Source organism: Oryx dammah, unplaced genomic scaffold (genome assembly GCF_014754425.2).
Source record: "Oryx dammah isolate SB20612 unplaced genomic scaffold, SCBI_Odam_1.1 HiC_scaffold_11, whole genome shotgun sequence".
Lineage (NCBI taxonomy): Eukaryota > Metazoa > Chordata > Mammalia > Artiodactyla > Bovidae > Oryx > Oryx dammah.
The window spans coordinates 46,431,126-46,459,068 of record NW_024070195.1 but is presented as its reverse complement, the minus strand read 5'-3'; the positions used below and the strand labels follow the sequence as shown (position 1 = coordinate 46,459,068).

General features: G+C 39.0%; 1 protein-coding gene across 1 annotated transcript in view; it reads left to right on the top strand.

Annotated features, from left to right (window-relative positions):
- The window catches only part of COL21A1 (collagen type XXI alpha 1 chain), a 152,731-nt gene that overhangs the window by 98,864 nt on the left and 25,924 nt on the right, over window positions 1-27,943 (top strand). The window contains exons 16-18 of the mRNA XM_040249057.1: window positions 19,327-19,381; window positions 20,264-20,287; window positions 21,105-21,107. Coding sequence (XP_040104991.1) covers window positions 19,327-19,381; window positions 20,264-20,287; window positions 21,105-21,107 — 82 coding nt within the window. The remainder of the gene's footprint in view (window positions 1-19,326; window positions 19,382-20,263; window positions 20,288-21,104; window positions 21,108-27,943) is intronic.

The window sequence follows — 27,943 nt, the reverse complement described above, 5'->3', positions numbered from 1 at the left end:
GACCGAGGATGAGATGGCTGGATGGCATCATGGACTCGATGGACGTGAGTCTGAGTGAACTCTGGGAGTTGGTGATGGACAGGGAGGCCTGGCGTGCTGCGATTCATGGGTCGCAAAGAGTCGGACATGACTGAGCGACTGACCTGACCTGACCTGAAAGAGTAAACAAGATGCTCTCTTGGCCAAATTCTGGAGGAAGAATAAGAGCTGTCTAGTTGTTTGGCCTCCTAAGGCAGCAACCTGTAACATGTTCCGAAACACGAGAACACTGACATTAGTTGACTGCTTAGAACAGATGGAGGGGATGGGATAGAACTAATCAATGAGGGTGCAGGGGTAGGTAGAGGCCAAATCAAAACGTGTCTTGTATGTCTGTGCTAGTTGGACTTGAATCTGAGAGTTGTCAGCGTCATTCAAGTGTTCTAAGGAGGGAAGCAAGGTGTTCAGTGACACTTTAGGAATGTCACTCCGGCAGCAGAATGAGAATGGGAGGTGGAGGGCAGAGCATGGCAGGAGGCCAGCTGAGCCCCACAGCCCCACCTCCCTCTGAAGCAGGGACATTCAGAGTTGGGAAGGGGAGAGGACGTCTAATTTGAAATGAACTAAGAAAGCAACAGCAATGCCCAGGGATCAACTGGATGTGAGCAATATGAAAACGGATGTCTCTCAAAGTCTTACCCCACATATGGAGGCACAGGAAGACCAAGCCGTGAACAGGAACTAGAGTCAAGAAGGATTTATTTCAGCTGGGGAGGTGATCCTATGATATTTTCAAATGGGACAGTAGCAAAGTCATTTAAAGAAGAGGCCCATGATTTGCATAATTAGCATAGATATAGAAAATGGGGACTAATGTAGTTCCAATAAGAAAAAGTAGGTCAATTCAAGACAGTTTTAGAAGAGTTTCTATGAAACTACTAGGGAGATTTCACGAATTTCTAAGAATCTACTAGGTATAGTAGATTGAAAAGTGTTCCCCGCCAGGGTATCAGATCTTAATAACTAAAACATGTAAATGTTATTGTATCTGAAAACAGGGTCTTTGCAGGTGTGATTAAATTAAGGATCTTTAATGTGGGCTATCCTGGCTTGTCTGAAGGGATGCAGGTTTAATCAGTCAAGAGCAAAACTGAAGTTTCTCAAGGGAGACAGTGATATTGGAGTGATGGGGCTGCAAACCAAGGGATGCTGGCAAGAAGGCAGAAAAGGCAAGGGATGGATTCTCCTCTGGAGCCTCTGGGGGAGTGCAGACTTCCGGCCTCTAGAGCTGTGACAGAATACCATTCTGTTGCTTTAAGCTACCAAGTTTGTGGTAAATTTTTACAGCAGTCATGGGAGATGAGTACACTAGTCTAATCTTTAACCATCATTTATGTAACAAATCTATGTAAAAAGCCCATAGTGATACACACCAAACTGTTCATAGCACATGTGTTGATTAAAAATATTTGGGTTCAAAGCAAGTAGATAAACAGGTTTAAACGACAGTTTGGTTAAAAGTGAAGCTCTTCAATCATTAGAATTTTCTGATTCACGAATTTTGTTAACCTCTCATATGTTTTGCAAAACTTTTGTCCACTTCATATTTTTCGACATTTTTGCTTTATTTTGTTTAGTAACTTTCATCCCATCTGTCTGCTCTGTACTATTCATCATATTGCAAAATTGGAATAACTTAATTGTCAGATACATTATTGTGTACGTAAACCATAGTATAAAAATATAATATTCTAGTTTACATAAAATACAATGGCTTCCTTGGTAGCTTGGTGTGTCTGCCCTCTGATGCCCTCTCGCAACACCTACTGTCTTACTTGGGTTTCTCTTACCTTGGACGAGGGGTATCTCTTCACGGCTGCTCCAGCAAAGCTCAGCTGCTGCTCCTTACCTTGGATGAGGGGTATCTCCTCACGGCCACCCCTCCTGACCTTGAAAGGGGAGTAGCTCCTCTAGGCCCTCCTGTGCCTGCATAGTTGCCGCTCCTTGGACTTGGGGTTGCTCCTCTTGGCCACTGCCCCTGATTACAGGCGTGGAGTGTCTAACTCAGTGAAACTAAGCCATGCAATGATGACCCTGTATGCAGGACAGCAAAAAAGACACAGATGTGTATAGCGGACTTTTGGACTCAGAGGGAGAGGGAGAGGGTGTGATGATTTGGGAGAATGGCATTGAAACATGTATAATAACATGTAAGAATCGAAATACCAGTCTATGTCTGATGCAGGATATGACACGCTTGGGGCTGACGCGCGGGGATGACCCAGAGAGATGTTGTGGGGAGGGGGGTGGGAGGGGGGTTCATGTTTGGGAACGCATGTACACCTGTGGTGGATTCATGTCAATCTATGCCAAAACCAATACAGAATTGTAAAGTAAAAATTAAAAATAAATAAATTAAAAAAAAAAAAAAAAGAAACTAAGCCATGCCGTGTGGGGCCACCCAAGACAGACGGGTCATGGTGGAGAGGTCTGACAGAATGTGGTCCACTGGAGAAGGGAATGGCAAACCACTTCAGTATTCTTGCCTTGAGAACCCCATGAACAGTATGAAAAGGCAAAATGATAGGATACTGAAAGAGGAACTCCCCAGGTTGGTAGGTGCCCAATATGCTACTGGAGATCAGTGGAGAAATAACTCCAGAAAGAATGAAGGGCTGGAGCCAAAGCAAAAACAACACCCAGCTGTGGATGTGAATAGTGATAGAAGCAAAGTCCGATGCTGTAAAGAGCAATATTGCATAGGAACCTGGAATGTTAGGTCCATGAATCAAGGCAAATTGAAAGTGGTCAAACAGGAGATGGCAAGAGTGAATGCTGATATTCTGGGAATCAGCAAACTAAAATGGACTGGAATGGGTGAATTTAACTCAGATGACCATTGTATCTACTACTGTGGGCAGGAATCCCTTAGAAGAAATGGAGTAGCCATCATGGTCAACAAAAGAGTCTGAAATCCAGTGCAGTTCAATTGCTCAGTCGTGTCCGACTCTTTGTGACCCCATGAACCGCAGCACGCCAGGCCTGCCTGTCCATGACCATCTCCCGGAGTTCACTCAGACTCACATCCATCGAGTCCGTGATGCCATCCAGCCATCTCATCCTCGGTCATCCCCTTCTCCTCCTGCCCCCAATCCCTCCCAGCATCAGAGTCTTTTCCAATGAGTCAACTCTTCACATGAGGTGGCCAAAGTACTGGAGCTTCAGCTTTAGTATCATTCCTTCTAAAGAAATCCCAGGGTTGATCTCCTTCAGAATGGACTGGTTGGATCTCCTTGCAGTCCAAGGGACTCTCAAGAGTCTTCTCCAACACCTCAGTTCAAAAGCATCAATTCTTCAGTGCTCAGCCTTCTTCACAGTCCAACTCTCACATCCATACATGACCACAGGAAAAACCATAGCCTTGACTAGACAGACCTTAGTCGGCAAAGTACTGTCTCTGCTTTTGAATATGCTATCTAGGTTGGTCATAACTTTTCTTCAAAGGAGTAAGTGTCTTTTAATTTCATGGCTGCAGTCACCATCTGCAGTGATTCTGGAGCCCCTCAAAATATAGTCTGACACTGTTTCTACTGTTTCCCCATCTATTTCCCATGAAGTGATGGGACCGGATGCCATGATCTTCGTTTTCTGAATGTTGAGCTTTAAGCCAACTTTTCCGCTCTATTCTTTCACTTTCATCAAGAGGCTTTTGAGTTCCTCTTCACTTTCTGCCATAAGGGTGGTGTCATCTGCATATCTGAGGTTATTGATATTTCTCCCGGCAATCTTGATTCCAGCTTGTGCTTCTTCCAGTCCAGCGTTTCTCATGATGTACTCTGCATAGAAGTTAAATAAGCAGGGCAACAACATACAGCCTTGACATACTCCTTTTCCTATTTGGAACCAGTCTGTTGTTCCATGTCCAGTTCTAACTGTTGCTTCCTGACCTGCATACAGATTTCTCGAGAGGCAGGTTAGGTGGTCTGGTATTCCCATCTCTCTCAGAATTGTCCACAGTTTATTGTGATCCACACAGTCAAAGGCTTTGGCATAGTCAAGAAAGCAGAAATAGAAGCTTTTCTGGAACTCTCTTGCTTTTTCCATGATCCAGCGGATGTTGGCAATTGGATCTCTGGTTCCTCTGCCTTTTCTAAAACCAGCTTGAACATCAGGGAGTTCACGGTTCACGTATTCCTGAAGCCTGGCTTGGAGAATTTTGAGCGTTACTTTACTAGCATGTGAGATGAGTGCAATTGTGTGGTAGTTTGATTCATGGACCTAACATTCCGAAATGCAGTACTTGGATGTAATCTCAAAAACGACAGAATGATCTCTGTTCACTTTGAAGGCAAACCATTCAATATCACAGTAATCCAAGCCTATGCTCCAACCAGTAATGCTGAAGAAGCTGAAGTTGAACGGTTCTATGAAGACCTACGAGACCTTTTAGAACTAACACCCCCAAAAGATGTCCTTTTCATTATGGGGGACTAGAATGCAAAAGTAGGAAGGCAAGAGATTCCTGGAGTAATAGGCAAATTTGCCCTAATGAAGTAGGGCAAAGGCTAATAGAGTTTTACCAAGAGAACACACTGGTCATAGCAAACACCCTCTTTCAACAACACAAGAGAAGACTCTGCACATGGACATCACCAGATGGTCAACACCGAAATCAGATTGATTATATTCTTTGCCGCCAAAGATGGAGAAGCTCTATAGAGTCACCAAAAACAAGACCAGGAGCTGACTATGGTTCGGATCATGAACTCCTTATTGCCAAATTCAGACTTAAATTGAAGAAAGTAGGGAAAACTACTAGACCATTCAGGTATGACCTAAATCAAATCCCTTATGATTATACAGTGGAAGTGAGAAATAGATTTAAGGGACTAGATCTGATAGACAGAGTGCCTGAAGAATTATGGATGGAGGTTCATGACATTGTACAGGAGACAGGGATCAAGACCATCCCCAAGAAAAAGAAATGCAAAAAGGCAAAATGGTTGTCTGAGGAGGCCTTACAAATAGCTATGAAAAGATGAGAAGTGAAAAGCAAAGGAGAAAAGGATATAGTTCCATTTGAATGCGGAGTTCCTAAGAATAGCAAGGAGAGATAAGAAAGCCTTCTTCGGCGATCAGTGCAAAGAAATAGAGGAAAACAACAGAATGGGAAAGCCTAGAGATCTCTTCAAGAAAATTAGAGATACCAAGGGAACATTTCATGCAAAGATGGGCTCGATAAAGGACAGAAATGGTATGGACTTAACAGAAGCAGAAGATATTAAGAAGAGGTGGCAAGAATACACAGAAGAACTGTACAAAAAAGATCTTCATGACCCAGATAATCACGATGGTGTGATCACTCACCTAGAGCCAGACATCTTGGAATGTGAAGTCAAGTGGGCCTTAGAAAGCCTCATTACAAACAAAGCTAATGGAGATGACGGAATTCCAGTTGAGCTGTTTCAAATCCTGAAAGATGATGCTGTGAAAGTGTTGCACTCAATATGCCAGCAAATTTGGAAAACTCAGCAGTGGCCACAGGACTGGAAAAGGTCAGTTTTCATTCCAATCCCAAAGAAAGGCAATGCCAAAGACTGCTCAAACTACCACACAATTGCACTCATCTCACACGCTAGTAAAGTAATGCTCAAAATTCTCCAAGCCAGGCTTCAGCAATACGTGAACTGTGAACTTCCAGATGTTCAAGCGGTATTTTGAAAAGGCAGAGGAACCAGAGATCAAATTGCCAGGATCCTCTGGATCATCAAAAAAGCAAGAGAGTTCCATAAAAACATCTATTTCTGCTTTATTGACTAGGCCAAAGCCTTTTGCTGTGTGGATCACAATTAACTGTGGAAAATTCTGAAAGGGATGGGAATACCAGACCACCTGACCTGCCTCTTGAGAAACCTATATGCAGGTCAGGAAGGAATACTTAGAACTGGACATAGCACAACAGACTGGTTCCAAATAGGAAAAGGAGTACAACAAGGTTGTATATTGTCACCCTGCTTATTTAACTTCTATGCAGAGTACATCATGAGAAATGCTGGACTGGAAGAAGCACAAGCTGGAATCAAGATTGCTGGGAGAAATATCAATAACCTCAAATATGCAGATGACACCACCCTTATGGCAGAAAGTGAAGAGGAACTAAAAAGCCTCTTGATAAAAGTGAAAGAGGAGAGTTGGCTTAAAGTTCAACATTCAAAAAACGAAGATCATGGCATTTGGTCCCATCACTTCATGGGAATTAGATGGGGAAACAGTGGAAACAGTGGCTGATTTTATTTTGGGGGCTCCAAAATCACTGCAAATGGTAACTGTAGCCATGAAATTAAAAGACGTTGTTCCTTGGAAGGAAAGTTATGGCCAACCTAGATAGCATAGTCAAAAGCAGAGACATTACTTTGCCAACAAAGGTCTGTCTAGTCAAGGCTATGATTTTTCCAGTGGCCATGTATGGATATGAGAGTTGGACTATAAAGAAAGCTGAGCGTCAAAGAATTGATGCGTTTGAACTGTGGTGTTGGAGAAGACTCTTGAGAGTCCCTTGGACTGCAAGGAGGTCCAATCAGTCCATCCTAAAGGAGATCAGTCCTGGGTATTCATTGGAAGGACTGATGCTAAAGCTGAAACTCCAATACTTTGGCCACCTCATGTGAAGAGTTGACTCATTGGTAAAGCACCTCCTGGTGCCAGGAGGGATTGGCGGAAGAAGGAGAAGGGGATAACAGAGGATGACATGGCTGGATGGCATCAGCTCGATGGACATGAGTTTGAGTAGACTCTGGGATTTGGTGATAGACAGATAGGGCTGGTGTACTGTGATTCATGGGGTCGCAAAGAGTCAGACACTACTGAGCGACTGAACTGAACTGAACTGGTAGCTCAGCTGGTAAAGAATCTTCTTGCAATGCAGGAGACCCCAGTTTGATTCCTAGGTGAGGTCGTCCTCTGGAGAAGGTAAGGATACACACTCAAGTATTCCTGGGCTTCCCTGGTGTCTTAGCTGGTAAAGAATCCACTTACAATGTGGGAGACCTGGGTTTGATCCTTGAGTTGGGAGGATCCGTTGGAATATAATAAAGTCTGATCCTTTCTTATGTATGGAAACCATAGTATAAAAATATAACTTTCTATGTTTATAGAAAATATACTCTCTGAATATGTATGCATAAGGAAGAATCTACATGACAAAATTTTGTTTAATCATGTTTTGGTTACTTTGCTTATTTTTCCTCCCCAGTTTTCATTTTGATGCCTGCGTTTTGCTTGTCTGTGTTTTATTTTCTCCTGTCAGCATGATACAGTTTTTGTAATACATTATAAAAATATAAGGCCTGGCTTTTGTATATTTTGCAATGTTTCTTTGTTTCTCAAACATATAAGTTTGTCAGGTTGTATTTCCATTTTTGTGCCAAGGCACAAAATCAAGATTGCTTCAGGGAATTTTCAGTTGTTGGAAATGTGTTTTCTTAACTTCTTACTAAATCACTCTGAATTTACCTTGTGCAGTTAGGTGGATGGGGAGACAGGGCAGTAAGGGAACAGCATCATGCCAAATTTACTTGTAGTTGACACAATAACTGCACATTCTTTTTTGACCAAATTGGCTTTTAGACCTATTATCATGTCAGTCAACTACTTGGCTTTTGCTGGGGTTGGTGACCAAGGTACCTGAACTGTCATCCTTTCCCCTACTGTTCATCATAGCTGTTCTGTGCTGGTTGGAGCCCAGCAATGTCTTGTGTTTATCGTAGCTTTTCTTTCTCAAGTGTCTGATCCATCACATCCTTAGTTCTCTGATCACCAGCCCACCCGCTGTGCACAGGGTGCAATGGCTCTTGGTGAGGGCCTGCAGGGAGTACTTGGGTTCCACTCTTTGAGCTAAGATCTCTGGAGCCCCACAAGGATGAAAGAAAGGATGCCACACTTCCTGGATCTATGGAGGTTAGCACATCTTTCTTTGTTAAGGATGCCTTAAGTCATTTTATTTTGCACACACTTGCCGTATCATTTTTCCAGAAATGCAGATGTGGGGATTATTGTATTGTATTTGAGGACTTTGACTCATAGAGGCTTTTGTTTCATTTCCTCATACCTTTTGAATTCTTGCTAAACCACATCTTGTGCTTCTCTTTGCAGTGTGTGTTAACTGCTGAGGTGGTCCGAGTTATCATTTACTTAAGAGACAAGTAGGCTTTTTGTTTCATCACCTTTTCTGTGGTGCGATTATTTGGCATGCCATTTTATGCACAGAGGTCAGGGCAGAAAATCCTTGAGGGAAGTTAATGTTGAATTGCTATGGTTGTTTTCCACATGAAATAATCCACTTTATTATATACTAGCAATGTGGACGTGTCTTTATTTACTCACTTGGCTTAATTTATTACTTAAAGGAGAAAGGTAAGAGGAAACAAAAACCCAGCTAGTTTTGATATTGCTCTTATTTGATTTCCAACTGTATGGCAAGCTTTTTAAAGTCGGTACATATTTGTAAGATTTTTTTCCCCCCACTCCCCTTTCAGGAACCAGGAGTGGCAGTTCCTCGGTATGTGTTGAGTGAAACAACCTTTTAAACCTGATATCTGCTGTTAAGAATTTCACAAGGCACTTAGGGTGAAGGCAACTCACATTTAACAACTGAGAACATTTTGAAAATTCAATTGTCTTTATTATTGTAATAGTGCTAGTTCCAGGGTTTATGTTTTAAAACCTGATTGAGAATAACTCTTAGAGTGCATTTTGAATTAAAACATATAAATATCCCATTGGTCTACAGGTGTTAATACATTTGTAACCAGTATATGCCACTTTTTGGTCTCCCAAAGAATGATGTTTGGCATTGTCATGACGGCAAAAATAACCTTTAATCTTAAAAGCAAACGTTGGCCTGTTATCTATAAATTAGTTCATCAACTTATGAATATGTTTCTTTCCTATTGCAAATGATTCCACTGATATCGTAAAATCTGACCACCATCGAACTTTATAAAACAACACTATGGATTTTAAATTTAGAAGCTCTGTGAATTATGGTACTGATTATGTTTCTTACTGATGTTTTGAAGAAATCTTTTAAAATCATTGTTAGACTGTTGGTAAGCATTTAAGAATTCTTTACTTGAATGTTCTTCTTGATTCATTTCTTTAATTTGAAAGAGGCTTTACCGAATCCTGAAATGACAAGATGAGTAAATTCAGTTGAACGTATGAAAGGATGCATGATTCATTCTCAGAATAGGTGACAAATTCTTTGAGTCGAGAGAATGTCTTTGTTGCTTCCAGGAGCCTCTGTGTTTCTGCTGGTGTGGGGATTGATGGCACCCATCTCTGTTTTGAAGAGAGTGGTTGAAAGGAAAATGACAGTACAATTGGTATAGGATATTGAATCTAGATTTTCAGGCTTATAAGATTTTGGCTTTAAAATTATCTTCTGCAGTCATAATGGGACCAAGGGAGGTTTTGTATACTTTCATTAAAAACTTTTGCTATAAGGTCCTTATATGATACCCTTGAATTAGTCCAAACCAGTTCTTTTTTCAAGGCATGAAAATACATAATTTATAAAACAGTGTTGTTCAAGACAAAGGCATATTTTATTGTAATTCTTGGTTCATGATCTATCTAGATGGGTATGTTAGCAGATAAAATAAGGAAATTTCACATTCTTTCTACTTTCATAAGTGTAGTAGCTATATTTTTTTTTGTATGAGCTGATGAATGCATCTTTTGGTAACTAGATCATTTCATTTTAAAGATCTCTTTCTTGGTTTCTATTTTTTAAAAATGATTTCAAAATGCTTGAGTGTGTATCACACTGAAAACTGAATCAAATGTTTTGATGCCTTGAGAGTTGACACCAGAGTATCATTGATGTTCTAGGTATGTTTAAGGGAGGTGAAAACACAGATGGGGAATTTCTGAAAAAGCACTTGAAAATTTTTGCTTATATCAAAATACATTTTTGCTTATATCAAAAATACATTTTTATTTTTGAGAATCAGCAAAGAAGCTAATAATTAGCTAACTGATTGCTAATAGTTCTAGGTCCTTAGTTTATAAAATGACTTTTGTAATTTTTAATACTGAACTAAAGGGTTCCATTGTTTGAAATAGAAGTAATTTAGTTATAGTTCGGTATGTTTCTCAGTCTTGATTTTATAAACTAAGTACCTAGAACTATTGGCAATCAGTTAACTATTAGCTTCTTACCTGATTTTGATCTTGCTTCATTAAAAGATTATGGCTTTGAAATGCTTTTGGCAAAGATTTACACTTTGGAAGTTGTAGAAAAAAAGGTATGTTTTAACAAAAGATTAATCATGAGTAGACTAGTATTTATTAAGACAGTCCATAAGTCCTGTACTACTCTAATGGTTCACAATTAATCTAATCAAATGAAAATGATCAACACAAGATATTAGAATATGCCTTTATTTTAGTAATTTAATTATAACAAGTTCTTAGACTTTTTCAATAAAAATATTTCTTGAAAATAAAGTATAGAGTCATTTATAAAGTAAAATTCAAATTAAACTAGAGTAAAGGAATTACATAATGATTTATTTGTTCTAAGAACTATCAATAATTTTTGTTGTGATAAAATATTCTTCCTTTCTGCTGTCTATGGAAGATGCTTTATTGATGGATTTAGGTGAAATATGAAGAACTTGTGAACAATATATGTCAAAACTGGATTAAAACCACTAGTAGAGAGCTTTAGGGGCTTCCTAGATGGCGCAGTGATAAAGAATCCACCTGCTAATGCAGAAGATGCAGGCGATGTGGGTTTGATCCCTGGGTCAGGAAGATCCCCTGGAGGAAGAAATGGCAACCCACTCCAGTATTCTTGCCTGAGAAATCCCATTGACAGAGGAGACAGGCAGGCTACAGTCCATATGGTGGCAAACAGTCCGACAAGACTGGGCAACCGAGCACACATACACAGAGAGCTTTAGAGCTGTTGAAAGCTCTTATTAAGATGGGTAGTGCAAATATTTGCTGAGCAATCATGGAAAGTACAACCCTGTACCAAGTGGTTTTAGTTGGAACATTTATTCTCTAGTTAGGAAAACAGAAAATTCACTCAAGAAACATATATTGTACAGAAGAGTGTATCAAAATCCTACTGTGGATTAAGACTGTTCCGTTCACTTCAGTTTAGTCACTCAGTCATATCAGACTCTTTGCGACCCCATGAACTGCAGCATTCCAGGCCCCTCTGTCCATCACCAACTCCCGAAGTCCACCCAAACCTACATCCGTCGAGTCAGTGATGCCATCCAACCATCTCATCCTCTGTCGTCCCCTTCTCGTCCTGCCCTCTATCTTTCCCAGCATCAGAGTCTTTTCAAATGAGTCAGCTCTTCGCATCAGGTGGCCAAAGACTGTTGAAAGCCGTTCAAGACAAGTGAAGTTAATCATGAAAAGGAGAGTATGAAGATTCTTTTTCTTCTTTTTGATGAAAGGTTAAAGACTGGTGAGAGAATGATCTACAGTAGTTTTTAATCAGAGAAGCATATGAAAATTCAGTTGGTAGAACCTCATAAATCAAAAATACTCCAACACAAATAATTTTCAGGAGAGTTGTTTCTTAATTTCATGGCTGCAGTCAGTGTCCACAGTGATTTTGGGGCCCAAGAAAATGAAATCTGTCACTGTTTCCATTTTTTCCCCATCTATTTGCCATGAAGTGAGGGGACCAGATGCCATAATCTTAGTTTTCTGAATGTTGAGTTTTAAGTCAGCTTTTTCACTCTCCTCTTTCAGCTTCAAGAGGCTCTTTAGTTCCTCTTCACTTTTTGCCATTAGAATGGTATCATCTCCATATATGATGTTATTGATATTTCTCCTGGCAATCTTGATTCCAGCTTGAGCTTCATTCAGCCTGGCATTTCACATGATATACTCTGTACATAAGTTAAATAAGCAGAGTGACAATATAATTTGGGACCAGTCCGTTGTTTCATATCTAGTTCTAACTGTTGCTTCTTGACTGACATACAAGTTTCTCAGGAGGCAGGTAAGGTGGTCTGATATTCTCATCTCTTGAAGAATTTTTTACAGTCAAAGGCTTTAACATAATCAGTGAAGCAGATGTTTTTCTGGAATTTCCTTGCTTTGTCAATGATCCAGTGGATGTTGGCAATTTGATCTCTGGTTCCTGACTTTACTAAATTTAGCTTATACATCTGGAAGTTCTCAGTTCATGTACTGCTGAAGCCTAGCTTGAGGGATTTTGAGCATTACCTTGCTAATGTGAAATGAGTGCAATTGTATGGTAGTTTGAACATTCTTTGGCATTGTTCTTCTTTGGGATTGAAATGAAAACTGACCTTTTCCAGGCCTGTGGCCACTGCTCAATTTTCCAAGTTTGCTGACATATTGAGTGCAGCACTATAAGAACATCATCTTTTAGGATTTGAAAGAGCTCAGCTGCAATTCCATCACCTCCACTAGTTTTGTTGATTGTGAGAATTCCTAAGGCCCACTTGACCTCACACTCCAGGACGTCTGGCTCTAGGTGAGGTATCACATTATCGTGGTTATCCAGGTCAATAAGACCTATTATATACAGTTCTTCTGTGTATTCTTATGTATTTTTCCTTTCAGTTCAGTTCATTCACTCAGTTGTGTCCGACTCTTTGTGACCCCATGGACTGCAACACACCAGGCCTCCCTGTCCATCACCAACTCCCAGAGTTTACTCAAACTCATGTTGATTGAGTTGGTGATGCCGTCCAACCATCTCATCCTCTCTTGTCCGCTTCTCCTCCTGCCCTCAATCTTTCCCAGCATCAAGGTTTTTTCCAATGAGTCAGTTATTTGCATCAAGTGGCCAAAGTATTGGAGTTTCAGCTTCAGCATCAGTCCTTCCAATGAATATTCATGACTGATTTCCTTTAGGATGGACTGTTTGGACCTTCTTGCTGTACTCCAGATCAACTATATTCCATGAAAAAAATTTAATGTATGAGAACACTAAAAAAGAAAAATGACAATAAACACGTGAAAGCACATTCAACATCATTAGTTGTTAGGGAAATAAAAATCAAAACCACAATGAGATATTACTTCATACCCAATAAGAGGGATGGTTATAATAAGAAAGACAAAATCATAAGCATTGGTAAAGATTTGGAGAAATCAGAGTCCTAATAAATTGCTGGTACAGAAACAAATCTATATATAAATTTTATATATATATATATAATGGTACAGCCATTGAGAAATCATATTGGCAGTTCCTTAAATGGTTAAACATAGAGTTATTATATGAACTAGCAATTCCTTGCCTAGGTGTATACCCAAGATACATGGGTATACTGAAAGCATACATCCACACAAAACTTGTGTACAAGTGTTCATAGTAGCATTGTTCATAATAACCAAAAAGTGGGAACAACCCAAATGCCTGTCAACTAATGAAATGATAAGCAAAATGTAGTATTTCCATACAATGGAATATTATTGGGTCATGTTATGGACTAAATATTTTGTTTCCTGCCCACCCAAATTCATGTGTGAAGATCTTACTCCAGTGTGATTTTTCCATTAGTGACTGTTAATTAATCAATCATCTCATTATGTTTCAATAAGAAAAATGGAGATATGCATTGTATGTACTGGTTAAATGTAATAGTATACACAATATTTCAAAAATATTATTATAATTAAAACACATTAGTGAAAGTTGCTCAGTCGTGTCTGACTGTGATCCTGTGGACTGTAGCCCACCAGGCTCCTCTATCCATGAAATTCTCCAGGTAAGAATACTGGAATGTGTTGTCATTTCTTTCCCAACCCAAGGGTTGAACCTAAGTCTCCTGCATTGCAGGTGGACTCTTTATCATCTGAGCCACCAGGGAAGTCCATAAGATACATAGAAGATAGCAAATTTAATACAGTTTTCAAATAAGTGGGTTTTTTTTAACCATATAAATTAACTAAGGTTAAACATTCATCTGTTTTGTTCATCAAACTAGCTTCACCTTGATTTGGTGTTTTAAATTTTTTTTTGTTTGGTGACTTCCAGCATATGTGAAATTGCAAAAACAAAACAAAACAAAACAAAAAAACAAAAAAAAACACACAATTTTCAGATTTTTCTAAAAAAAAAAAAAAAAGATGTACAATTTTTACTTAGCCACTGAGTCAGCTAAAAAGGTCTTGGAAAAATTCATTTCCTATTTTCTCCTTAGTGAGAAATTTGCCACAATTTGAGTTCCATGGAACCAAAAGTGTAGCCTGCATTTTACAGGTTTTCAGAGGGTCAGAGCTCACTTTAGAACAACTCTGGTGTGATTTAGGAGCTTTATCTTTCCAGTGGAATTGTTTTTAGTTTTACATACATCTGCAGGCATCTATTCCTTTTACTAGGTACATGCATGATCACTTTTGACTCACGTCAACGGATAGGTTACTTTCCCAGATTTGGGGGTTCAGGAAAGTTACATGACTTTCCTGTGATATGGCAGTACGGTTTCTGCCCCTGGATCTCTCAGTCCTCTTCCTTGCATCCTCTGGGATATCAGGTGTATTATTTCAATTTGATAAGATTTTTCTTTTTTTTTTTCTTGTCATGAAAAACAATACTTTATCAACAGCAAAATTCATTAGAATATCTTCTTGGATTAAAAAAATAGAATGCTGGGATTAACATATACACACTGCTATATAAAACATAGCTAACTAACAAGGACCTGCTGTATAACACAGAGAACTGTACTCAAAACTCTGTAATAACCTATACGGGAAAATAATCTGAAACAGAATGGATAAATGTACATGTATAACTAAAGAATCTGAAACAGAATGGATGTTACATATATAACTTACAAGTAGCTGAGGAAAGAAGAGAAGTGAAAGGCCAAGGAGAAAAGGAAAGGTATACCCTTAGAATGCAGAGTTCCAAAGAAAGTAAGGAGAGATAAGAAAGATTTCCTAAGTGATCAGTAGAAAGAAATAGAGGAAAACAATAGAATGGGAAAGACTAGAGATCTCTTCCAAAAAAACAGAGATATTCATGCAAAGATGGGCACTTATAATAAAGGACAGAAACAGTATGGACCTTTCAGAAGCAAAAGATAATAAGAAGAGGTAGCAGGAATACACAGAAAAACTATACAGAAAAGATCTTAATGACCCAGATAACCATGATGGTGTGATCACTCACCTACAGCCAGATATCCTTGAATGTGAAGTCAAGTGGGCCTTAGGAAGCATCACTACAAACAAAACTAGTGGAGGTGATGGAATTCCAGCTGAGCTATGTCAAATCCTAAAAGATGATGCTGTGACAGTGCTGCACTCAATACGCCAGCAAATTTAGAAAACCCAGCAGTGGCCACAGGACTGGAAAAGGTCAGTTTTCATTCCAATCCCAAAGAAAGGCAATGCCCAAGAATGCTCAAACTACCGCACAACTGCACTCATCTCACGTGCTAGCAAAGAATGCTCAAAATTCTTGAAGCCAGGCTTCAACAGTATGAGAACTGAGAACTTCTAGATGTTCAAGCTGGATTTAGAAAAGGCAGAGGAACCAGAGACCAAATTGCCAACATCTGTTGGATCATTGAAAAAGCAAGAGAATTCCAGATAAACATCTACTTCTGAGTCATTGACGCTAGAGCCATTGACTGTGTGGATCACAACAAACTGTGGAAAATTCTTAAAGAGATGGGAATACCAGACCACCTGACCTGCCTCTTGAGAAATCTATATGCAGGTCAAGAAGCAACAGTTTGAACCAGATATGGAACGGTAGACTGATTCCAAATCAGGAAAGGAGTACATCTAGGCTGTATATTGTCACCCTGCTTATTTAACTTCTTCTATGCAGAGTACATCATGTGAAATTCCGGGCTGGATGAATCACAAACTGGAATCAAGATTGCTGGGAGAAAAATCAATAACCTCAGATATGCAGATGACACCACCCTATGGCAGAAAATGAAGAGGAACTAAAGAGCCTCTTGATGAAAGTGAAAGAGAGTGAAAAAGCTGACTTAAAACTTAACATTCAGAAAACGAAGATCATGGCATCTGGTCCCATCACTTCATAGCAAATAGAAGGGTAAACAATGGAAACATTGTCAGACTTTATTTTGGGGGGGGGGCTCCAAAATCACTGCAGACGGTGACTGCAGCCATGAAATTAAAATACACTTGTTCCTTGGAAGAAAAGCAATGACCATCCTAGACAGCATATTAAAAAGCAGAGACATTACTTTGCCAACAAAGGTCCATCTAGTCAAAGCTATGATTTTTCCAGTGGTCATATGGATGTGAGAGTTGGACCATAAAGAAAGCTGAGTGCCAAAGAATTGATACTTTTGAACTGTGGTGTTGGAGAAGACTCTTGAGAGTCTCTTGGCCTGCAAGGAAATCAAATCAGTCCATTCTAAAAGAAATCAACCCTGAATATTAATTGGAAAGACTGATTTTGAAGCTGAAATTCCAGTACTTTGGCCACATGATGCAAAGAGCTCACTCGTTAGAAAAGACCCTGATATGGGAAAGATTGAAGGCAAGAGGAGAAGGGGACGACAAAGGATGAGATGGTTGGATGGCATCACTAATTCAATGGACATGAGTTTGAGGAAGCTCTGGGAGATGCTGAAGGACAGAGATGCCTGGCGTGCTGCAATCCATGGGGTCAGAGTCAGACACGACTGAGCGACTGACCACCACCACCAAATAACTGAATCACTAGCTGTACACTTGAAACTAATGCAACATTGTAAATCAACTACATGTCAATAAAAATTTTAAAAGAAAAAGAGAAAATGGAGAGGTGACTTTAGGTGCAAAAGAAAAATGCAGGTAACATGAAGCAACTTTGCATGGGCTCTCCTGGAGAGTCTTCCTATGATACCCCTGGTCTCATTCTGTAGCTTATTATGTCAAACTGGTGGTATTTTCTGTTATATATAAACACAAGTAGATCAAAACTATTTACAAGGCATTTTCTGTTGAAATTATCTTTGGCTATTTTGAGTCCATCTCCAGGTGAGTCCTAGTGTGTAGACGAGGGAGAATAACTTTAATCTTTGTTTCTTAGATTCCTTTTTGTCCCCTTAAAGATGAAAGGGAGTAGTAAAACTGTTTCAAACGGTGTCATACAACTGATAGTTTCCTTATAAGGATTTATTGCAAGTACTTGTATAATGGTTTCTTTTTGGTCTGGCAGCTATGATTGTGTTCCTTCTCTTCAGAATTATTTCACTGCAAAATAATCTTTTGTACATCATTTGTAATGATCTGTCAGTTAGCGTGGAATTTAAAAAAAATTTGGAGTTCCCTGGATTCAGGAGTTCTCTGATGTTCTCAGGATTTGGACTTAAGCCTCCTGCTGCTGGTTTTCAGTTTTATTTTTACAGTAGCCTCAAGACTTCTCCATCTATACAGCACTGATGATAAAATATCTAGGTTAAAGATGACAAGTTTCTCCATATTGAGGGACACCCAGAGAGGTTCACTGAGTTACATGGAGAAGAGAAGAGGGAGGGGGTAGTTAGAGGTGACTGGAATGAGATGAGATGGGATCAAAAGAGGAGAGAGCAAGCTAGCCAGTAATCACTTCCTTATGTGCGCTCCACAGTCTGGACCGCTCAGAGATGTTCATGGAGTTATACAGGGAAGAGGAGAGGGAGGAAGTAGACAGAGGTGGCCAGGAGGATAAAAGAGGGAAATGAAAAGGAGAGAGACAGACCCAGCCAGTAACCAGTTCCCTGAGTGTTCCCCATCGTCTGGAACACACAAAGAGATTCACAGAGTTGGGTAGAGAAGAGAAGGGTGAGAGAGGAGGCAGAGACAACCTGGTGGAGAAAAAGGAGAGTCCAAAGGAGAAGAGAGTGGTCAAGCCAGTAATCTCGCTCTCAGGTAAAATTGGGTACTGAAGATTGGGTTTTTAAATGTACAAAACTGACAACAAATACCAAAAAGCAAAGATTAAAAATCTAGAGTAGAGGTTGGATTTTCAAAAATACAATATTAAAGAAAAGAAGAAGAACAAGAAGAAAAAAAAAGTCATGAGAATCATTAAAAAACAACAACAACCATACACAAAAAAATATACGGCATTTGCTTTAAAAATAGTCTTTTTTTTTTTTTGAAAAGTGATAGTAGGTTATAAAAATAAAAATTAAGGGAGAAATAGAGTACTTAAAAATTTTTTTAAGTTAAAAAGGAGAAAAAGAAAAGAAGAAAAAACAAACAACATCAACAACAAAAAAAAGAGAATGGTCGTAAAAATGGTAAAGATATATCTGGGACTTTCTCTGGTGTTGTGGGCAGTATGGGGTCACTTCCAAGGCAGTTCCCTCTGTTTAGCTTCTTCTGTTTGCTGGTCTCTTCAGTGTCTGACTTCCGCCCTGACACAAGGGGGCTGGTGGTGGACACTTTTGTTTTTTTTTTCTTTAGGCTCACTTGTTCAGTCGTGCTGTGGGGAGGGAGGGATGCTGCAAACAAATAACACTGGCATACGCTCTCAGTGTCTCAGCCACGCTGGGCCTGCCCCTGCACAACTGGAGCCGATTATACAGAGTGAAGTGAGCCAGAAAGAACACCACCAATACAGTATACTAACACATATATATGGAATTTAGAAAGATGGTAAGGATAACCCTGTATGCGAGACAGCAAAAGAGACACAGATGTATAGAACGGACTTTTGGACTCTGAGGGAGAGGGAGAGGGTGGGATGATTTGGGAGAATGGCACTAAAACATGTATACTATCAGGTAAGAAAGGAATCGCCAGTCTATGTTCGATACAGGATACAGGATGCTTGGGGCTGGTGCACTGGGATGATCCAGAGAGATGATATGGGGAGGGAGGTGGGAGGGGGGTTCAGGATTGGGAACTCATGTACACCCGTGGCTGATTCATGTCAATGTATGGCAAAACCAATACAGTATTGTAAAGCAAAATAAAGTAAAAATAAAAATTAAAAACAAACAAACAAATTTGAAAACATTGCAGAGTTCCACTGCAAACATATTTCTTTCTCAAAAATAGTAATGAAACATACTTAAAATATTTAAAAAGTCAATGTCATTATAGTATTTTCCCTTTTTAAAAAATGAAGTATAGTTTGCATGGAACATTACAGTATTTTCAGGTTACAATATCATCATACTACATTATAATGAGACATTTCTGTTCTTTATGAATTGATAACCTCAGTAAGTCTAGTAATGACATCACCATGCCAAATTATTACAATATTATATACTCTGTTCCCTGTGTTTTACAGTACATCTGCACATCCTTGTGGCTTATTTGTCTTACATCTGAAAATTTGTGCCTCTTAATTCCTTCACCTGTTTTGCCCAGCACCCCAGCCATCCCCTCTGGTGAATACCACTTTGTGGAATTGTTGGACCATATGGTAATTCTATTCTTAATTTTTTGATGGACCTCCCTACTATTTTCCATAGTGGCTGTAGCAATTTACACTCCCACCAGCAGTGCACAAGGATTCCCTTTTCTCTACATCCTTACCAATACTTGTTATTTTTTGTCTATTTGTTAATAGCCATACTTACAGGTGTGAAGTGATATCTCATTGTGATTTTAACTTGCATTTCCTTGATGATTAGCAATGTTGAGCATCTGTTCATGTGTATTTGGCCATCTGTATGCTTTTCTTGGAGAAATTCCTATTCAGGTCCACTTCCCATTTTTTAATTGGATTAATTATTATTTTTTGATGTTGACATATGAATTCTTTGTATATTTTGAATTTTAACCCTCTATCAGATACATAATTTGCAAATATCTTCTCCCATCCAGTAGGTTACCTTCTCATTTTGTTTATGGTGTCCTTCAGTCTGAAAGCTTTTTAGTTTGATATAGACCCATTTGTTTATTTTTGGTTTTGTTGCTCTTGCTTGAGCAGACAGATCCAAAAAATTTCTCCTGGGAGTTTTATGGTTTCAGGTCTTCCTTTTAAGTTGTTAATCCATTTTGAGTTTATGGTGTAAGACAGTGCTCCAGTTTGATTATTTTGCATGTAACTGTCCAGTTTTCCCATCTCAATTACTGAAGAGACTTTCTCCTCCACTCTGTTCTTGGCTTTTTATTTGTAAATTTTATTTCTGGGCTATGTATTCTGTTCCATTGATCTGTGGGCCTATTTTTGTGCCAATACTAAACCAGTCCATCCTAAAGGAAATCAGGCCTGATTATTCATTCGAAGGTCTGATGCTGAAGCTGAAACTCCAATACTTTGGCCACCTGATAACTAACTCATTGGAAAAGACCTTGATGCTGGGCAAGATTGAAGCCAGGAGAAGTGGATGACAGAGGATGAGATGCTTGGATGACATCACCAACTTGATGGACATGAGTTTGAGCAAGCTCTGGGAGCTGGTGATGGACAGGGAAGCCTGGCATGCTGCAGTCCATGGGGTCGCAAAGAGTCGGACACAACTGAGTGACTGAACTGAACTGCAATGTTTAGGATATTATAGCTTTCTAGTTTGAAATCAGGGAGCAGGATATCTCCAGCTTTCTTCTTCCTCCTTAAGATTGCTTTGGCTATTTGGGGTCTTTTGTGATTCCATATAAATTTTAGGATTATGTGTTCCAGTTCTATGAGAAATGCCTTTTGGAATTTTCTTAGAGATTGCATTGTTTTATAGATTTATTTGGGTGGTATGGACATTTTTAGCATTATTAACTCCTTCAATACATGATCACGGTGCATCTTTCCATTTATTTGTGTCATCTTCAATCTCTTCCCTGATGTCTTACAGTTTTTGGAGTACAGGTCTTTCACTTCTTGGTTAAAATTATTCCTAGGTATTTTAAAATTTTTGATGCAGTATTATAAATGGGATTGTTTTCTTAATTTCTGTTTCTACTAATGATTATTAGTGTAAAGAAATTAACAGATTTCTGTACAGCTGATCCTTAAATACTTAGGAGATTAGGAGCACTAATACTCCATGAAGTCAAAAAGCTGCATGTAACTGTTAGTCAGCCCTCCATGTATTGGGTCCCTTTGTGTCTATGTCTGAATTCCACATCCTTGGATTCAGCCACCTGGGGATCTTGCACTGTTGACTTTTGAAAAAAATCTTCATTTAAGTGGACTTGTGCAGTTCAAGCCTGTATTCCTCAAGGGTAACAGTGTAGTAATTTTATAGCCTGCAACTTTATTGAATTCACTGATGAGTCCTCACTGTTTTCCAGTGGAGACTTTAGCTTTCTATAGATAGTATATCATTTGCAAATAGGGACAGTTTTTCTTCTCCCTTTGCAGTTTGGATGCCTTTTATCTCTTTCTCTTATCTAATTGGACTTTCAATACTGTAGTGAAACAAGTGGAGAGCATGGCCATCCTTGTTTTAACCCTGATCTTCAGGAGTCCTTCCCACTGCTGAGTGTGATCTTAGCTCTGGGTCTGTCATATATGGCCTTTCCTATGCTAAGGTATGCTCCTTCTGTCACCCCTCAGTAGAGACCTTTTATCATTAATGAATGTTGGATTTTGTCCAATGCTTTTTCTGCATCTATTGAGATGATTCCATGATCCTTATCATCTGTTTTGTTAATGGGATGTATCACATTGATTGATTTGCAGAAATTAAAACATCCTTGCATCCCAGGGATAAACCATACTTGATCATGGTGTGTGATCCTTTTAATGTATTATTGAATTCAGTCTATTATAGTAATATTTTGCTGAGGATTTTTGCATCAGTGTTCATTTGGAATATTGGCCTATAATTTTCTTTTCTTAAATGTTTTTATCGGTTTTGGTATCATGGTAATGCTGTCTTCCTAGAATGAGTTTGGAAGTATTCATTTTTCTTCAGTATTTTCGGAGTAGTTTCTGAATGATAGGTATTAACTCTTCTTCAAATGTTGGTAGAATTCACCTGTGAAGACTTCTTGTCCTGAAGTCGTTTATTAAGAATTTGGGGATTACTGATTCAGTATCATTGCTAGTGAGTGGTCTGTTCACTATGTTTTGATTTCATCTTTGATTTCTTTGTTAAATCACTGGTTGTTTACTAGCATATTGTTTTGCCTCCATTTGTTGCTGTTCAGTAACTCAGCTGTATCTGACTCTTTGTGACCCTATGGACTGCAGCATGACAGACCTCCCTGTCCTTCACTATCTTCCGGAGCATGGTCAAACTCATGTCCATTGAGTTGGTGATGCCATCTAACCATCTCATCCTCTTTCATGCCCTTCTCTTCCTGCCCTCAATCTTTCCCAGCATCAGGGTCTTTTCCAATGAGTCAGTTCTTCACATCAGGTGGCCAAAGTACTGGAGCTTCAGCTTCAGCCTCAGTCCTCCCAGTGAATCTTCAGGGTTGATTTCCTTTGGACTGGCTTGATCTCCTTGCCATCCAAGGGACTCTCAAGAGTCTTAGCCTCCATGTATTTGTGTTTTTCCAAGTTTTCTTCTTGTAATTGATTTTCAGTTTCATACTATTGCGGTTGGAAAAAATGTTTGATATGGTTGTTTTCTTAAATTTATTAACACATGTGGCCTAACATGTCATCTATCCTGGAGATTGTTCTGTGTTTACTTGAAAAGACTGGGTATTCTGTTGTTTTGAAGTGGAATATCGTGTGTGTATATATATATATATATATATATATATATATATATAAAGTTCATTAGGCCTAATGTGTCTATTAAGTGCAAAGTCTCTGTACTGATTTTCTGTCTGGATGGGGTATTAAAGTTTGCTGCTGTTATTGTTTTACTGTCAATATCTCCCTTTATGTCTATTAATTTTTGCTTTATGTGAGTGGGTGCTCCTAATTTGAATGTAAAATGTTGCAAGTGTTATATTCTGTTATATGATCAATCCTCTTTCCATAATAAAATGCCCTCCTTTGTCTTTTTAACAGATTTCTGTCTTAAGTATTGGTACCCTAGCTTTCTTTGTTTCTATTTGCATGGAGATTTTTTCCCCCTCCTTCACTTTCAGTCTCTGTGTGTCTTTAGGTCTAAAGTGAGTTTCCTGGGGGTCGCTGATAGATGGGTCTTTTTTCCAAATCCATTCAGTCACCTTAGACACATTTAGTTCATTTACATTTAAAGTAATTATTGATAGGTATACTTATTGCCATTTCGTTAATTGTTTCTGGTTGTTTTTTTAGTTCTTTTCTGTTTTTATTTTCTTCTCTTTTCTCTTCATTTTTTATTTGATAGCTTTCTTCACTATTATATTCAAATTTCTCCTTATTTTTTGTTTATCTCATAGGTTTTTGGTTTGTACATACCATGAGGTTCATATATAACAACCTCTGTATATAGAAGTCTATTTTTAAATTGATGTTTGCTTAAGTTGAAGCACACTCAAAAAGTACTATATTTTAATTCCCCAGCCATGTTTTATGTTTCTGGAATCATATTTTACATCTTTTAATATTAGGTATCACTTAACTATTTTAGATATTCTGATTTCCCTGCTTTTGTCTTTAAACATCATACTAGGTTTTTAGTTGGTTGATCCACTACCTTTAATATATACTTGCCTTTAACAGTGATATTTTTTTCTTTCATAATTTTCTTATTTCTAGTGATGACCCTTTTTTTTAAAACTATTTAAAGAAGAAATCCCTTTAGCATTTCTTATAAGATTGGTTTAGTGGTGAAGGACTCTTTTAGCTTTTGTTTGTCTGGACACTCTCTCTCCTTCATTTCTGAATGATAACCTCTCAGGGTAGAGTATCTTGATAGTAATTATTTTCCTTTCAGTACTTTGAATATATTGCACCAGTCCCTTCTGACCTATAAAGTTTCTGTTGTAAAATCAGCTGATAGTCTTGTCTTACGGAGGTCCCTTTGTATGTAACTATTTGCTTTTCTCTTGCTGCTTTTAATATGCTCTTTTCAATTTTTGACATTTTAATTATAATGTCAACTGGATTCATCTTTATTGTGATTCTTTGTTTCCTGGACTTGGATGTTTATTTCTTTTGCTAGGTTGGGGAATTTTTCAGGCATTATTATTTTTTAAATATATTCTCTATCAGTTTTTCCTCTGTCTTCTCCTTCTGCTGCTGCTGCTAAGTCACTTCAGTCGTGTCCAACTCTGTGCGACCGCATAGACGGCAGCCCACCAGGCTCCCCGTCCCTGGGATTCTCCAGGCAAGAACACTGGAGTGGGGTGCCAGTGCCTTCTCCGCTTCTCCTTCTAGAACCCCTATAATGTAAATGGTGGTGTGCTTGTTGTTGTCCCAGACATCCCTTAAACTATCCTAATTTTTTTCTTTTTTTTTTGGTTTCTTTTTCCTTTTTTCTACTCCTATTGGGTGATTTTCACTACTGTGTCCTCCAGATAACTGATCCATTTTTCTGCCTTCTCTAATCTGTTGTTGATTCCTTCAAGTCTGTACTTCATTTCATATTTAGTATTCGTCAGTTCCTGTTGCTTTTTTTAAAAAAAATTTTTTTTCTGTCTCTTTATGGATGTTCTCACTGAGTTAGACCATTTGCCTCCAGAGTTCAGTGAGCATCTCTGAGACTATTACTTTGAATGCTTCATCTGGAAAATGTCTTATCTCCATTTCATTTAGTTCTTTTTCTGAGGTTGTCTTTTTCTTTCATGCAGAAGGGCAGAAGGCATTCTTTCATCTCTTCACTTTGCCTAAATCTATATGTCTCTTTCTATGTATTAGGTATAGCAGCTACATCTCCCGGATTTGAAAGGACAGTCTTATGTACAAGATGTCCTGTGGAGCCGAGTGGTACAGTTCCCTCTGGTCACCAGACTCAGGTGCTCCTGGGGGGTATCTCCTGTGTGGGTCACGTGTGTCCTCCTCTTGTGATTGGGCTGTGATGGCTGCAGGCTCCCTGATGTGTGGACTGACTCCCTGGATCAGGAGCTGCTTTGGAGGGGTGCTGGGGCAGCCTGCTGTGCAGAACGGGGAGGGAGGTGCTTTACGGTAGGCAGCGAGGGCAGGTGCTCTGGGGAATGCTGGGGAAAGGGATGCATGGTATTAGCTAGGTTGATAGAGAATGACAGAAGTGTCAGGCCAGCTAGGTAGGAGAGTGAAAAAGAGTGATGCCTGCCAGCACTTCTGACCCCAGAGAAGCTCCACCAGATCCCTGTCCCCCAGCACCTGCCATATATTATTCAAAGAATCTCCTTCTCATATGACCCAGGAGCTTTTCAAGCTGCTGCATCTGTCCTGGGACTTGGAGCAAGTGTAACCCCACTGGTTTTCAAAGCTAAATGTTATGGAGCTCATCTTCCCAGAGTAGGGCCTCAGGCTGGGAATCTTGACATGGACTCACACCTCTCACTCCTCAGGGGGCACCTCTCCAGCTGTGATACCCCTCCCACTGGTGGGTCTTCACACTGGGGATGAGAATTATAACCAGACTGCTTCTCTGCCCCTGTGTAGCCTTTTCCTTTTGTCCTGAATTGTAGAAAATCTGTCTTGCTAGTCTTCAAGTTGTTCTCAGAGATGATTGTTCCCTATGCAGTTGTGATTTGGTGTGTCCATGAGAGGGGATGAGCTCAGGATCGTTCTAATCTTCCATCTTGATCTGGAACCTCATTATAGTATTTTTCTGCAGTCAGAATCAGCTTAAACATGAAAAGGCAAGGTTAGTGAATGAGCGGCAATGCTAACCTGTTGGTGCCCCCTAGTGGTAAGCCTTAGATTGCCAGAGTCGTCTCGAACACTGTGAACTTTGGGGAATGAGGTAGAGGAAGGCAAGGTGGGAAGATGTTAAAAAAGAAGAAAGAATGAGAAAAAAAAAAAAAAAAAAGTCCTCAAAATGAAGGAAAACAAAAATTGAGTCTTGGAAAAGAATTGACTTCATTTATTTTGCGACTTTCAGGAATGAGCTCGGAAAAGTCATGAAAATTTGTTTATTTTAGTCCCAGCTCTGAGCTGTGTGCTCTGTGCTTACTTGCTCAGTCAAGTCTGAATCTTTGTGACCCCATGGACTGTAGCCCGCCAGGCTCCTCTGTTCATGGGGATTCTCCAGGCAAGAATACTGGAGTGGGTTGCCGTTTCCTCCTCCAAGTGATCTTCCTGACCCAAGGATCAAAGCCAGGTCTCCCACATTGCATGCAGGTCCTTACCGTCTGAGCCACCCAGGAAGCTCGAGCTCAGGGCTGGTGAGAACTCACTGACATAATATACCAACCATAAGCTAAGTTCTGTTATTTTTCACCATGTATAAGATGGGGACACTAAGATTCTAATTTAAATATCTGGCCTGGAATCAATCAGTACGAGATGAAGGTCTGACTGGCTCCAGAATCCACTTTCAACTGCTTCTATTCTGGCCTTTATTAACAATCATTTATAATGTCTGTAGCTAATAAGAATGATACTGTCAATATATGTGTTTTGTATTCATTTGCACCTTTAGGAATGAGCAAATCACTTCTTGATATAATAGAAGAAAACTTTATATACTTCTAATATTTTGATAACTGTATGATAATAAATATCTGTAAAACTCTGTAGAAAGGTTACAGTTTTTGATTTAAAAATTCCACTAGTTGATTAGATTTGTTTTTGTACATTGAAATTATTGCATTACTTCACAGCAGATTTGATCCAAGAGTCAACAACCATACCATCCGGAATGCACCCAATCTAGTCAGAGTTGACCGAGATGCTCTAACTTCAGGAGTTAAATATTCCATTGCATGTGGAAAAGTATAAAGTGATATCTTGTCTTTTCTAAGTAATGCCTCATGGACATATTTCCTTCATTATGAAGTGGTCTCTAGGAAATAGGTGCCAAACCCTTTATTCTAAATCATGCATTTCTATTTTTAATGACTTTTTGTTATACAGTAATGGTTTAATGGTTACAGAGAAGCTTCTAGAACATTTTTTCATGTCAGCATTCTTTCACCACAGCATTACACAGGATTTTCCATTTGATTTTCTGCTCTTCTTCAAGCCCAAACTGAAATCATAGAACTAGAGGAAACATGTTCCTTTATTCTCATCAAATAAAATTCTTGCTTCTGTCTTTACTTATACAAGTTCACAGTAGCCTGAACCCCAAACCACACAGGCTGAATATGAAATATAAAATAGTTTGCTTGGAAAAATATTTACTCTGTGAAGTAATTGTTACTAAATACTTTTGAATCAACAAACTGGTAACACTCAAATGGTTTTGAATAATATTTCTACTAATGTAAAATTGGCAAGGTTTAGTCAATTTCAGTGAACGTATTGGGAGACCCAGGAAAATATTGTCTAGGAGAATTTTATTAACTAATATAGCTCTGAGTGATTTCAGTTCTTCTCGTGAACCTCTCTCTCAACAGTTTTTTATTCTATGCATGCTTGTGGTATTATATTAGTTTTGCCAAGAATTGCTTTTATAAATTGTTTTACATTTTATTTTGAATATTATATAGTATTATGTGTTTCGCTGGTATTTATGAAGTATTTAATAATTCTCGATACAGTTGAACTAGAAGATATTATGACTTCTTTTAATATCTTTGACTGAATGTATTCATGTTTAATTTATGAAGACAGGAAATAGGCAAAGGAATCTATTTTTCTTAATCTGAAATCTCCCCAAACACTCTCAATATTAGCTATTAGATATGTTGAAATAATGTAAGATTTGTGGGTGTGTCCTAATGTAGACCATGCTTAGTATTAGAATTATTCAGATCAAAGGTATTGAATCAAATCCAGGGACTGATCTGGGTGGAATGGGGCTCTTAAGACCTTCTAGGAGGCGAGGCCTGGGTGCTGCTCAGGGATGTTTGGGCATAGTTTTGTTTTTCCTTCAAAGTGAAAACGTAGCCTTGCTGACAGTGGGGTTGGCTGCAGAGAAAGGAGTAACTAATAACTACTAATATAGGTTGTGTATGAGAGTTGGACTGTGAAGAAAGCTGAATGCCGAAGGATTGATGCTTTTGAACTGTGGTGTAGAAGACTCTTGAGAGACCCTTGGACTGCAAGGAGATCCAACCAGCCCAT